At 40.6% G+C, this 15,081-nt stretch overlaps 1 protein-coding gene and 2 long non-coding RNA genes across 3 annotated transcripts in view; 1 reads left to right on the forward strand and 2 right to left on the reverse strand.

Moving 5' to 3' along the window:
* The first annotated feature begins 404 nt into the window (after positions 1–404).
* On the forward strand, positions 405–7,690 carry LOC109291340. Its single transcript, XR_002095819.1, has 3 exons — positions 405–498; positions 6,902–6,909; positions 7,680–7,690. It is a non-coding gene; the product is annotated as an uncharacterized LOC109291340 (long non-coding RNA).
* Positions 2,356–10,775, reverse strand: LOC109291341. Its single transcript, XR_002095820.1, has 3 exons — positions 10,639–10,775; positions 7,923–7,929; positions 2,356–2,366 (listed from the first exon to the last, which is right to left on the reverse strand). It is a non-coding gene; the product is annotated as an uncharacterized LOC109291341 (long non-coding RNA).
* Positions 10,776–12,264: 1,489 nt separating this feature from the next.
* Positions 12,265–15,081, reverse strand: part of MALRD1 (MAM and LDL receptor class A domain containing 1) — a 631,029-nt gene continuing 628,212 nt past the window's right edge. Inside the window, exons 40-41 of the mRNA XM_019507962.1 lie at positions 14,730–14,795; positions 12,265–12,669 (exon numbers count right to left, since the gene is read on the reverse strand). Coding sequence (XP_019363507.1) covers positions 12,571–12,669; positions 14,730–14,795 — 165 coding nt within the window. The 3' untranslated portion in view covers positions 12,265–12,570. The remainder of the gene's footprint in view (positions 12,670–14,729; positions 14,796–15,081) is intronic.

Consider the following 15,081-nt stretch of genomic DNA (forward strand, 5'->3'; position numbering starts at 1 on the left):
TTCTCATAGATTTCATAGACATTAGGGCTGGAAGGGACCTCACAAGATCATTGGGTCCAGCCCCCTGCCCAAAGGGAAGGCAGTCAGCAGGGGTCAAATGATCCCAGAAAGATAGGCATCCAAGTGTTTCTTAAAGGAATCCAGAGTAGATGCCTGCACCACTGCTGGGGGGGAGTCTATTCCAGGCCCTGGGGACTTGGACAGTAAAGAAGTTTTTCCTTATGTCCAGACTAAAATGGTCTTCCAAAAGTCTGTGACCATTGGATTTAGTCTTCCCATGGGGTGCCCTGGAGAACAGACATTCTCCCAGTTCCCAGTGCACACCCGTTATATACTTATAGGCTGCTACCAAGTCACCTCTGAACCTGACCTTTTCCAGGCTGAAGAGTCCCATGTCTCTCAGCCTCTCCTCATAAGGCCTGCTCTCTTGTCCTCTAATAATTTGTGTGGCTCTCCTCTGGACTCTCTCAAACTTCTCCGCAACCTTTCTGAATTGCAGTGTGCTAAGTTGATTCAGTTCCATCAACTATCACTCTCTGGGTCTGTCCACAGAGCCAGTTCCCCAGCCATTGGACTGTGACATTGTTTAGGCCACAATTCCTCAATTTTTCCATGAGGTCATCATAGGACACAAGGTCAAACGCTTTCATGAAGTCCAAAAATATGATATCCACCTCTTCTCCTTTGTCCAGGTGATGCATCACCTGGTCCTAGAAGGAAATCAGGTTGGTCAGACAAGATCTACTCACCACAAAGTCCTGTTGGCTATCTCTTAGAATATTATCTTTTGTTAGGATCTTGGTAACGGTTTCCTTGATAATTTTTTTCCAAGATCTTTCCAGGGATTGAGGTCAAGCTAATTGGTTTGTAGTTCCCTTCTCCCTTTCTTGAAGATAGGCACCACATTGGCCCTCTTCCAATTATCAGGCACCTTGCCTGAGCACCATGAGTTCTCAAATATCCTCTCATCTTGATGTTATGAATCTGATTAGGTTTTACAGAGAGTATTTTTTTTAACATGATGCAAATGGAAAACAGTGTAATGAACTTTTGTGGTACATTGCAGATTTGAGTTATTTAATACTTTAAAAACATCAAAAATATAAAAACTCATTCACAATTAACATACCATTCCATCTGAGAATTTGGCATGTAGTAACAAATTCAGGGGAAAGGTTTGGAGGAAGACAACTTGTCCTAGATGAACAGGTTATATTGCTCTTCCCTCAAATGCTTCTTAAGAAATGCAGCTTGATTAGTTAAAACTGCCACTAGGAAGATTTAACTTGCATGACAGACTTTTACGTGGCTTATAAATGTAGGTCTCTTTAACCTTGCTAGCACTAGGGACAATATATCTCCACACAGATTAAGTGTTCCTGAAATATTTTTAAAATGAGAAAAAATAACCTAAGCTGTAATTTAACTTGTTCAATTTTCAAAGGACCAGAACTCAAACTCTCCCACTGCATCCCCAAATTGTTACTTAAAATTATTTACAGTGGCAAAAGGCATGTGCGTTAGGGCACTCAAGTGGCACATGCACTTGCAAATTTGGAAAAGCAACAAAATCAAAGGCAACCTGACATTCTTTCCAATGTGAACTAGGATATTTCTCTTCAGAAACCTGACTCCATCCAACAGTGAAATAAATAATATACCTTCCCGTTTATGGTGAAGAACTATCCCTCACTCCGACACTTTTTAAACAAGATTTTGTCTCCTGTTTGCACGAGGTTCAAGTACCATATCTACCCCAAAATGAAAATGACTTTGAATTTAAGACAACCACCCAGGAATTAGATTCTGTACATGGAAAAGTATACGTTTTTATAATTTTCCATGTATAGAATCTAATTATCAGAAGGTTGTTATAAATGTATCCTCCCCCACCTCTTCAGCAAGGAAAGCAGCAATTGGGAGGATGGTGGCTAGACTCCCACCCCTTGCTCTCCATTGCCCTTTCCCCCTTTCTGCCCCCTGCCACTTGTCGCCCAGTTTCTCCCCCACTGTTCCTCCCCTCCTGGTGCCTGCTCCCATCAGCTGTTCACCCCATCCCTTTCCCCACTCCCAGCGCCCCTCACTATTCCCCCCACCCACTTGCCTCACATCAGTTACCAGATTTTAGAACCAATTGAAATTCTGTTTTAGGGGTTTTCACTGAGGCAACTAAACACCAACTATGCATAAAACTTTCTGGAACAGCCATGCATGGAAAGTTGAACTCTATCATCAGCTGTAGTCTTTAAATGACTGTTGTACCAGGATTTCCAAAGTCACTCATTTTTAACTTTCTTCTGATTTATTCTTGGTCCCATTATTCAGTAGTTTATGCAGTTTTGCTAATATTCAAGCATGGTTTCAGTCTCTTTCACTGAAACTTAGTGTTTGAAAACATGGTATGTAATATTAAATCTGAGATTTTCCTGAACATGACTGACACCCTTAGCTTTGCTGAGGCCTTTGTAAAAAATAAAATAAAAATACCTGAAAGCTCACATGACACTTTTCCCTCCCTTTGCTCTCCATATTATTTAACAGTGTTAATAATTCTACAATGGTAGGTCAGATGGACTTATGCAGAGGCCCTAAATGTATGGGTGACCATGAGCTTGATTTTATTAGTATAAGAACATAAGAACATTTTGGGTCCAGTCAGATTAGGAGTGCTGGATCCGGGTGTCACAATCACAGGAGGTCCCTGAGTAGTACTAAGATGATAATGGATTGTCATAACAGACCAAAGTTAGAGGTTCCTGTTAAGATCTCATCTTGTAATATTTACAAATACTTTTGAGCTCAGAGTGTGTAATCAATGATCATTATCACATATTAAAATATTCCTAGATTCTGAAAAACTATACTGGGGTGGGAAGGATAACTATCAGGAGAAAGCAAGGGGGAAAGGTAGTCTATTGTTCGCTCGTTACTTCTATCACATGCATCAACTTAAGTAAACTACAAGAGAAGATCTAAGGCAAAACATTTTAAATTTTAATTTCTAGTGTCAAATAAAGTATTTACTACTTATTGTAACTGCCAGGAAAAATGTTAATGCCAATTTCAAACCAGTATCTTAATTTACGATTTTAAATACATGCCATTAAATTCATTTTCTCTAGAAAGAAAAAAAAATCTACTGCCGATCAGTGTAAATAGAAATTACTGAAGAACAAAGAACCAACCAAAACTACCATACAGAAACCCCCCCACACCGTTTGCCTTATATTTTCCTTTCCCATTGTTTTTTGTGATAGGCAAGGCAGAGGTTGGATGATTCTGAAAAGGATTCTCTTCTCTAATCACATACCTCTTCATTCTTTACTAGAGGCGTTGCAGCTAGGTTAAACCAAGGCATCATAAAGCAACCCTGTAGTGACTGTGTGTCTTGTAACATGGTATAACATAGACAAATAAGGAAGCATATGAATGTTTAGAACGTCTACAACAGGATGGATTTAGTAGATCTCATGCCATAGTCTGTTGAATTGTTTGAAAATGGCTTCTTCTGTGAAAATCTCTTGTACACATGTGACAAGATAATTCTGTGCTTGGTATAGAAGTCAAAATGTTCAACTTGGGAAATCCTATTATTAGGCTCCTAAATCCTTATTTAGATACTTAAATAAAAGTATTCTGATGTTCACAAAGGTGATAAGTACTTGCACCCTCCACTGATTTCATAAAGTTCTGTAGCCAATAAGAACTTCTGATCACCAGTTTACATATTATTATTAATCATGTTTTTGACAGTCATGCCTAAAAGCTCATCAAGAGTTGGGCTCCATTCTGGCTCAATGTCTAGTCAGCTGCCAGTATCAAGTGGAGTGACCCAGGGGTTGCTCTTGGGGTCAATTTTGTTTAATGTCTTCATCAACAACCTGGATGATGGCAGAGAGTACATCCTCAGGAAATAAGCAGATGACACCAAGCTGGGGGGAGTAGTAGACATGCTGGGGGGGTAGGGTTAGGATTCAGAGGGACTTAGACAAATTGGAGGATTGGGCCAAAAGAAATCTCATGAGGTTCAACAAGGACAAGTGCAATGGCCTCAACTTAGGACAGAATAATCTTATGCATCAGTACAGACTGGGGGCTGACTGGCTGGGCAGCAACTCTGCAGAAAAGGACCTGGGGGTTACAGCGGACGATAAGTTTAATATGAGCCAACAGTGTGCCCTTGTTGCAAAGAAGGCTGACAACATACTGGGCTGCATCAGTAGGAGTGTTGCCAGCAGGTCAAGGAAAGTGATTATTCCCCTCTCTTCAGCACTTGTGAGGCCACATCTGGAGTACTGTGTTCAGTTTTGGGCCCCACACTACAGAAAGTATGTGGACAAATTGGAGACAGTCCAGCAGAAGGCAACAAAAATGGTGAGGGGGCTGGGGTACATGACTTATGAAAGACTGACGGAACTGTGCTCGTTTAGTCTAGAGAAGAGGAGATTAGGAGGGGACTCAATAGCAGCTTTTAACTACCTGAAAGATGGTACCAAAGAGGATGGAGCTACACTGTTCTCAGTGATGGCAGATGACAGAACAAGGAGCAATGGTCTCAAGTTGCAGCAAGGGAAGTTTAGGTTAGATATTAGGAATAATTTTCTCACTAGGAGAGTAGTAAAACACTGGATTAGGTTACTCAGAGAGGTGGTGGAATCTCCATGCTTGGAGGTTTTTAATATTTGACTAGACAAAGCTTTGGCTGGGTTGATCTAGTTGGGGATGGTCCTACCTTGAGCAGGAGGCTGGACTAGATTACCTCCTGAGGTCCTTTCCAACCCTAATTTTCTATGATTCTGCTAAGACATCCACCAACACTAAAGTTTCTCAAGAAAGTAACTATCTGCAGAATCATATAGCTTTGTTTGGGGTTATGACTCATGGAAATTACAAGATGTAATCATTTTTATCCCCTAGATTTTCTCTCTCTCATAATAATACACCCAGGGCTCTATTCCTTAATGTTCTTGACTTGTTTGAACTTGGTGGGAGTTCCATACACAGACTGAGGGAGGTGTATAACCCTGATAGTACTACCCGCCTCCTTGAGTTAATATATTACATTATTAATCATGTTGTTAAGATGAATGCTGATCATTTTTACAGTAAGTAGCAAATAATTACTAATGCCCTGACAACACTGTACATGAATCACAGTGAATACTTTTACCACAGTGAATACGTTTTCACTAGAGACCAACTGGAAAGCAATGCGTATTTATATCCATTTCTAGTTAAGTCATTTCTCTGAATACCAGATAATGCTGAGGTCCTTAATGTAATACAATTCAAGGTAATTGTACTTTACAATTCAGTTCACAGCACTGGAATATTTTTGTAGCAAACCCATAATAATAATCACTAAGGCTTTATAAATTCACATAGCATATGCACAATAAAAGTTTCTAATTATTTTATGATCTGTAAGTTGTCTAATAAGGAAAAATGGTGATTCTAAGGAGTAGGATTCAAAAGTAGAGATTAAAATGGAGAATAAAATAAAAATTGAATAAAAATAAAGATAAAAAGAGCACTTGTAAAATACTCTTAAAATTATTTAGGTCTGCCATCCTAAACATTTGCAAAGTGCAGAAAATATCAAAATGCTATGATTTTTCCTCATTTTTTGCAAACCATCTCTATATCAAACCATTTCTATGATTTGTATGCTAATCACAGCTGAGTGCAAAATAACTTTTTCTTGCAGTTATGATCAATCAAAGTCTTTGTTCCAGGTATAATTATATAATTAAACATAAGATTAAAGAATTCCCATGAATAATTTGTGCTCAGTTCTCCTTTTTAAGCAAATTTAACCCTGTATACCAAGCACCATTAACTAACCTCAAAAGAATCAGTTTGGGAAAGTAGTAACCATCTCTCTATTGAGCTGACCAGACTTCTTTGGCATTGTTAGCCCTGCAATCTAAACAATTTCCTTAGTATAGTCGTTAAGGTGCCACCCTGCCCTGCAGTGTGTTTGGGTTTGACTAAATTTTACTCCGTCTCCAAAAATCAGAAAATGATGCTCAACGTTTGCCTACATTGTATCTGTGCTGAGGGCAGGTGTGCCACTGAGAAGTACATCCCATATATTTTTTCCCATTTACATGCCCTAAATAATGGAAATAAAGCAATGTAGCCAGCTTAGAATACCCTGTAGCACCGTTTTCAGGTTCTTTCCGTGTCGGCATGCTCTTTAGAGTGCATTCACGGCTACTCTGGCATTTGGGACACTTGGCATGGAAACAAATGGGCTAAATGTACTTCAAGGCAACTCTCTTCCATGGATGCACCATTGTGGAAATGTGGACAGTCTTTGGAGTAGGTCTAAACCTCTGTTTAGTACTAAGTAGCTCAAATGACATGAGGCAGCGTACCTACTTAGATCTTACCTTGTGAGGACTGCAGACAAAGCAGCAAAGGAGGGAAAAGTAATGGGCAGACTGAATCCTAGAAGGGTGCTGCTCAAGGTACTCACCCTAGTAACAGGCAGTAGAAACAGAAAGTGGGGTGCAGAAGGGCTGGCAGTCAGGAGATTGTGAGATTGCTGTTTCTGGTGGACTGTCTGTGTTTGCAGCATCCAGCTGAGTTGTTCTTAATACACTACAAGGAAAGATCAGACCTTCCGCCCAGAGGCTGACGAGCATGTACATGTGGTCTGTGGCACAGTAGACCCACCTGCGGCACTGCAAACTACACACACCGCACATGTAGGTGTTCACTGCGCTGCTAACTTGTAACACAGTGGGCTTTTTTGACCCTGGGAGATCCAGGGTGATGCATGTGGTGGCAGCATTCAGCGCCCAAAACTGGAGCCTGGCTGGCCAGTCACGCTCCGTCTGCTGGCCAGGCTTTGCACACCTGTATTGCCATTGGACAAGCCCTGGAAGGCCCCTAGGACCCCAGGTAAGGCTGCAGGGGCCAGCCGAGGTGCTGGCCCCAGTCCCCACTACCCCACCCTGGGCAACTTGCCATGCACTAGAATGCACATGCAGGGACATGCCCCAGGGACAGCTAGCAGTGGCACATATTTCATAGATTTCATAGACATTAGGGCTGGTAGGGACCTTGGAAGATCGAGTCCAGCCCCCCACCCAAAGGGCAGGAAGTCAGCTGGGGTCACAGGATCCCAGCAAGATAAGCATCTAATTTGCTCTTGAAGGTGTTCAATGTAGGTGCTTGAACAACCTCCAATGGCAGGCTGTTCCAGAACTTGGGGGCTCAGACAGTAAAGAAATTCTTCCTTATGTCCAGCCTGAAATGGTCTTGCAGGAGTTTATGACCGTTTGACCTTGTCATCCCTTGGGGCGCTCTGGTGAACAAACGTTCCCCCAGATCCTGGTGGTCACCCCGATAAACTTATAGGTGGCCATCAGGTCACCCCTGAGCCTGCGCTTTTTCAGGCTAAAGAGCCCCATATTTGCTGCTTTTCCCTAGGGAATGCACATCCCTGATTGAGGGAACCTTCCAAGACCAGACTGGACTGCTTCTGGGGGTTAAGCTGAGGAGTTTTACTGTAGATGGTCAGCTTGCATGAAGTTGAAGATAAGCCTGAATACCAGTTTAGACATAGCCTCACTGGCAAATACAGGGCTGCATTAGCTTTTTCTTTGAAAAATTGGTGAGATAGGAAAGAAAATTAAATTTAAAAAATCTGCTAGGTTATGAGAATGCAGAATTTGATGCATCAGCCCTTTCCATGGGCAGGACCCAGTAGTGGGAGGTACACAAATGTTAGCTTGCCAGCTGTGGAGGGTCTAAGGATCTGAAAGAAATCCTGGACCTCTCCCCAGAGATCATGGGCCATCCACGCTTACCACTGCCCTTTGGCACATTTTCAATATCTCCACTCTCTCCACTGGAATAGCTAGCTCAAGTGCTATGCTGTTGTTGGAGTCCTGACTGAGGCTACATATCACCTCCCCCCTCTTTGACACATCTACTTGAGAAGAAGAAAGGGTGTGTTTTCACAAAGAGATAGCCAAAATGCTGTAGAGAAATTCCAAGGAAGACAGAGCAGATTGTAGTTTTATCCTTATGTATTTCCAAAGGGAATTCAACTTGAACAGCTTCATCATGATATAAACAGACCTTGCTCTACATACATTAAAACTTTAAAAAGTGTTAGCTGTCACAATTAGGTTATCTTATTGTGAAAATTCACCTACTTTTCCTAATAAAGTTATGGCCTTTGAGGATAATTTAAAGCTCCAGATGGTGAATTAAAATCCATGCAAACAGCATTAACTCAAGTGGCAATTTTTCATTTGAGCGATGGTGGGCTGCCATGGGAACCTAGCACATTGGGTAGCTAGTCTACATTTTAGCTATCTTTCCACCCATCTGTACATGGTTTCAAACACACTTGTTAGTGGCTAGGCAGCACCTGTGAGGGTGGGAGTGGTATGTCATGGTGTTACCACCCTCCACCTCATGCCCAACATGGCTGTGCTTTGCTGCATGTTATACTTCATCACTCCCCTGTATATTACTCAATTAAAAGCACCTTGTCAACTGGATTTAAAAACCATGCCAGTGATTTAGAAAACAAATGGGTCAATGGCTGCAAGGGTCTGAGCACAGAAGTTCCTCTCCATGTATTTGATTTCCTCATCCCCATTTTCACAGGTACTTTAGCTGCACAGAGAAAGGTGCTTGTGTGTCTATATTTATGTGTACATTCATGAATCCCCATCTTTGTTGATTTATTAGTATGCTTCTTCCCTTCACATTTTCTAACAGAAAGGTGCCGTTTTGTGTATCTTGAGCTGTAATCCCATGTTTTATATATACACTGACCAGGGTTTGAGAGAATCTAGTGACAATAGCCCAAGGAAAGCTCTGTGCTGAGGGGTTAACATACTAAATGTGATAAACGTATGAAAATAATGACTTCACGGAAATAAGCACATGGAATGAGGACCCATAGGACCTATTAATACTTCTGCCTCAGTATTGAATTGGTGAGGACAAGAGATGCCTCTGACTTTGATGGCTGCTAAAAGCAGGCAGTTTGACTTCTTGAGTATGAGTCTGGTCCTCCTTATTACAATGTAAATGAAGTATTTGATTTAATTTACTGGCATTACTGTGGAATATCACCAGCACTCACTTGAAATCAGAACCTGGCCTTGTGTGTTTGAGGCAGGGATGTTGATATAAGGGTTGAATTGGGTTTTCTTTTGTGGTACAATGTAGCCAAGACCATATGATAGGGGTGGTGTGGCTTTACGGCTTTGAGCTTTGGCAGCCACAGAATACTTGGAACAATTATAAGAAAAGTAGAGACTATCAGTCTATCTGCTGACTAGTACAGGACTTTATTTCTGTTGTCTGCTATTCTCATTCAATCATGTAAAACATTGGCTAAAATACTGTATCCTGAGGCTGTATCAACTAACTTCCTCCTACTGAATAGCTTTTCTTGGAACCAAATAATTTTGAATGCTTAAAGGCTGTGACAGTATGAATCTAAACATACAGACTCTTTAGTCAAGGTGTGTGGTTAGGCAGAGGAGAAAACTACCATAAAGATTTAAGAAAATGTATTTTATTTCCAGAATTTGTTTTAGATTTTTAAAACAAAGTTGTAACCATGAAAATGTGAATTTTCCCTGTTTAGTTCAAGTAAGAAAGACTGCATGTAGGCAACTTACTGCGAAGTTCCAGTGAAACAGATGGAAACAACAGTATCTTGAATCCAGTAGTGTGAGCCTGCTGCTTATTCAGCTGTCAAGCACAAGGTAGTTACCATTTAGGAGACATAAATGAATCTTTTGTTTTTGGTGCAATAAGTGTTATGACTGAAGGTCAGAAGATGAAAGGGGAAAAGTCTGATTTTTACACTTTCTTTTAAAGTACTTTCTAAATGCAAAATCTGAAGATGATTTAGGTAAGTCTCACCTTGCTGTAGAAATAACCCTGAAGACTGACAGATCTCATTTTATGGGACAGAAAATGGATATTGCTAAGATATACAGTATTTGGGATTTCACTAAGTTTCTCCATTATATGTGCTAAGCCTTTATTAAGCACATTAACTTAGTAGTATAATGGACTGTAACCTCATGGCAGGAACAACAGTTCCAGCAGGCTTCTGGGGAAAGAGGAAGGAAGTAGAAGGGGAGCCAGGATTGCACAGAAAGAAATGGCTCAGTGGAGAGAGAGGGAGAGAGAGAGAAAGGGAGAAAAGCAGCAGTCAGTGAGATGCATGCTGAGACCCAGAAGCTGCAGCAGGGCTTGGACGGGCTCAGAGGGGGAGCTCAGGTACATATTAATTGAATGTTCTTTAAGACTAATGACTGGTTTGAAAGCTCCCCTGGAGTTAAGGAGGGGCTTAAGGTTTCTTCAGTGTATTGCATCACAGTGTTAATACAAGTTTCCCTTGCTTTATGCAGGTTATGTATGTGCAAATTTGCTTTTATGCGATGACCCTTTTTATACCGAAAATTCATTATATGTGAGGTAAATTCACTCTTATGCAATCGGTGTGGTGGAAGCCCACAGTCAGCTGCTTTGTGTGGTGCATTGTGGGAGTGACGCACAGCAAAATATAGTCTCCTGTGCTCCTCACGCGTTGTCTGCGACAAATGTTTCTGTAGTTGCCATCCCCATTATAGCTTCAAAGTGTCCTACTGGCTTATCTCCTACCCCTTTCCCTGGTCCATCAATAAAGCCTTCACCACCCTCTTTTCACACCAGCTAAACATTCACCACCCTGTGTTTGTGTGCACTGTCTGCTGTTGGTGAGTACCAAAATTGTCCTTTTGAAGTGGTAGAAATGGGTCTAGGGGTCAGTACAGTTCAGGTCTTGGAACATATCCCTACTAGTTACATTGTAAAATGGGTTCCCATTATGCAAATTTGAGTTATGCACTGTTTTCCAAGAACACACGTTCAGCATAAAGCAAGGGAAACCTGTATTCCTTATTTCTTATCTTGCTATTTGCCCCCGAAGGGTTGTATCATTGAGTCATTGTTACTGTCTGTTATATATATTCTAACTGTATGTACCTTAATGTTTGTTTACCCATATTTTTCCCAGTCTCCTAGATCATTGGCCTGTGACCCTATCCCTCCAGAATCCCCTATATAAATTTGAGAACCCTCCTTTTGTCTCCTGTGCAGTTTCCAGAGTTCAATACAGTAGTAAAATGAATTGATTTTGATCATTAAGGGGACTCTGGGTAAAATACTACTATCAAATTTAGGTATTTTTTAATTGTGTTTGCTTTCATTATCATTCTTTACAGCACACTAAAATATAACACAATGTGTAAGGGCTACAACACACAGCATTCCAGGGTTTCACAGCACTGATGCAGGTTTGAAAGCAAAGTCAAGCTACTGCAGAGAAGTCAACTAATAAGACTTGATCATGTGGGAGTCCAAGAACCTGTTGACAATGCTTAAGGCAACTCACTCATGCTGATCTAATTGAAATGCTATTGAACTCAGGATCTGAAGGTACTTGCCAACTTGGAGAATCAAGCCTGATTGACAATGCTTGCAAGTGTAGTACGGTAAATGAATTTTGTATCTACCTCCATATTTGTTATATCAGTGAGATGAGAAACATTTTCCCCCTAGAAGACTACAGTATTTTATGGTAAAAAATCTAAAGAAAGAGCCTTTTTCCATGACTGTAGGTCATTCCATAAGAGAATAAAATAAAAAGGTCAGCTGCTTAAATCTAACAGGCGTTATGGAGGAACATATATTGGCACGGTTGCTTGAGTGTGAACTTGCATCTATTTCTCACATCACAGATGATGACACTCAAATTTAGGATGCAACCCAGTGGTGTCCTCCCAAATTCCTTTTCATCATTCAAAGACATGATAACTGGGAGCTGCAGTTCTGGGTTGTATGGGAGGCCAAACTATTCAGAAAAGTGTCGCCTTCTGATACGTACCCTTTCCTACCCCCTATCAACCACCAAACCTGTAGCAGAGTGCTGTGGAGCTGGCCAGAAAGGGATTTGAAGTGTATAGCATAGCATGTCATACATCTGACTTACATGCAGAATTGGTGTTCAGGTCCAAGATCAAGTCTATCATACCCTGATCTAGCCTGTTGTTCTTGTTTAGATTCTACAACAAATATCTTTTCACTTTTGTTCTTTCAAAATAAACCATTACCATTACAAAAATAACCATTTATAGTCTTGTAATGATTCAGAATTATAAAAATATTTGAGTCATGATTTCTCAATAATAGCAGTAAAATTAGAACCCCCAAACCCTAAGAATCTGGTTCTGATTAAGTGAAACTTCCTTTTTATTCATACACTGCATCTGAACTGCTCAAAATGTGCAATGAATTCATAGTTCCAGTAACTAGTCTATTTTTGTGCCAATAGAAATATTACATAGGACTATACTTTTACATATGCATGGATGCTATTTTCAATGTAGTGTTATATTTGGAGTATAATTATTCTAATAGAAGAATTATTCTACTTTCATTCAAATTACTAATGCTAAAATATCATAACAAACTTTCCACTAGATTTCAGGGAAAGAAAAAATCTTCAGCCAAGAGGAAAGTTGTGTATTATTTCAATCCCTATTTCAAGGAATTGTGTAAGTTCTCCATTTTTCCTATTGCTTTGCCGTAGAGAGGATTTGCAAAGGAAGGCACATGTTGGTCTTTGTTGGAAGAATTCTAGAAGAAAAGCATAAAAACATTATTTTAAAAACAAGTAGCACAATAAATAAGTGCAAGAATGGCAGTGGAATTTCTGATTTTAAATAACATACAACAAAACCTGTCCAAGAGACCATTCAAATGTCCAAACTAAACTACATATTGGTAATCTGTAAACATCTTGGATTAGATTTCAAGTTTAGGTAAACTGGCATGGCTTCTCTGGAATCATGAATTACTACATGGCTTTGGTCAAGTGAGGATGTGAAAAGCACAATGCAGATGATACTAAGTTATGGGGAAAAGTGGTCACACTAGGGGATAAAATGCAGATCCAAGCAGACCTAGACAAGCTGGAAAGGTGGCTGGAGCAGAATCAGATGCAGTTCAATAAGGAGAAAAGCAGAGTGTTTTATCTGAGGAGAAGTAACCAGAGACATGAATATAGGTTAGGAGATGTCCTGGCCAGCACGATGGCTGAAAGGAACCTCAGGGTTATGGTTGATCACAGGATGATGCACAGTGTGACGCTGCAGTCAACAGAGCTTATAACATACTGGGATGCATTAGCTGATGTGCCGTGAGCAGGGCTAAGGAAGTGATACTTCTTCTCTAATCAGTATTAGTGAGACCCCAGCTGGAGTACTGTGTCCAGTTCTGGGCACTGCACTTCAAAAAAGATGTGGAGAATCTTGAAATGGTCCAGAGAAGGACCACAAGAAGGATTAAGGCCCTGGAGGACAAACCTTATGAGGTACGACTAAAGATTCTGGGACTGTTCAGCCTGGGGAAGAGAAGACTGAGGGGGGACTTGATGGCCATCTATAAGTATGTAATGGGTGAATATCGGCAGCTGGGAAAAAAACTATTCACTAGTGCACCCCAGGGGAGGGCAAGGAACACTGGCCATAAACTGTTAGAGGATGGTTTCAGGTTCTATGTAAGGAAGAACTTCATTGCAGTAAGGGTGACCAGAACCTGGAATAGACTTCCCAAGGAGGTGGTGAAGTCTCCAACCTTGAAGTCTTCAAGAGAAGACTGGACAGACGTCTTACTGTTATCATTTGATCTCAGCAGTATTCCTCCCCAGAGTAGGGGGGTTGGACTTGATGATCTTTTGAGGTCCCTTCTAGCCCTTAATTTTTATGATCCTGTGATAAGTTATATATCCTCTGTATGTCTGTTCCAAGCCTTTGTCTGATGTTTTCTCCGTAGACTGTAAACAGTACTATGTGCTGGTATAGTACCTATTATAAAGGGACACTTTTATACGTGCTCTTTGCATGTGCCACCTGCACTTTAATTAAAGCACTGTAGTGTCTTATGTATCAGCATCCCTGCACTTCAAAATGGCAGCAGGGGAGCTTGAACTAAAGTTTGTTTGATGAGCTTTAGTTCAAGTGCCCTTGACACCATTTTGAAGCATAGGGACACTGATGCACGAGACTCAGAGACTGGCTGCAGTGCAGTAATTACCATGATCAATTAATTGAAACTAAACCACAGATTAATCAAGTAATTACAGCATATTGGAGCAGCCTCCATGCTCTTGTACAGGCACCCAAGAGGTCCAAATTTGGTTTGAACCTTTATGGGCTATTATAATACAAATAAATAATACAAATAATAATTTAGGCCACTGAATATACTTCACTTACAGTGGTGTCATTTACCATTTGTAATATCTATTTAATTAAGTATCTATTGTTCATTCATTGAGCAATGTTGAAGGCAGACTGTGCTACATATGCTCATGTATGGAATAAAAAGACAAAGTTAAGTGTGCAGGCAAGGCCTTTTGTTATTCTAAACATTTTCTGGAGCTCCTGCCTTACTGATAAGGGTTAAATTACTGAAAGGTATTGTGGGATGCTATGCTACATTAAGTAGCGTAGCTGAAACTGCTCTTATGAAGTTCATGACTGTTGTTCTAGCTCTGCTCAGGCCACTCAGGTTTGCTCTACTACTAGAACTGTGGATGGGGAGACTACCTCTGAATTTAAGTGAATTTCCACCAGCCCTTCCCTTACTGATATGCATGCAAAATGTATTTTTATGGGAAAAATATTGATACCTACCTCTTGTAGTGTCTGCCATGGAGAAACACTGATCTGAACAGAGGGTGAGGTAACGTATGCTGTAGGCTATGAAAAAGAGACAAACCAACTTCATTTGACTGACAATGATCTTTAAAATGTATTTAACAAAAAGTCTGTTCTTAAATGCTGCTACACAGGTCCAAAATGAAAAACAGAAGCAAATAGTACAAATGTACTTTATGGGCAAAAATGTGGCCATAGTGAATCTGCAAAGAGGGAGTTGTCAGAAACCTCAATTAAGTTGAGTTAAGGAAGAGGGCCAATGTGGTTCCCATCTTTAAAAAAGGGAGGAAGGAAGACCCGGGAAACTATAGGCCAGTTAGTCTTACCT

The sequence above is a fragment of the Gavialis gangeticus genome, unplaced genomic scaffold, assembly GCF_001723915.1.
Source record: "Gavialis gangeticus isolate Ggan-Ray unplaced genomic scaffold, GavGan_comp1, whole genome shotgun sequence".
In the NCBI taxonomy this organism is placed as follows: Eukaryota; Metazoa; Chordata; order Crocodylia; family Gavialidae; genus Gavialis; species Gavialis gangeticus.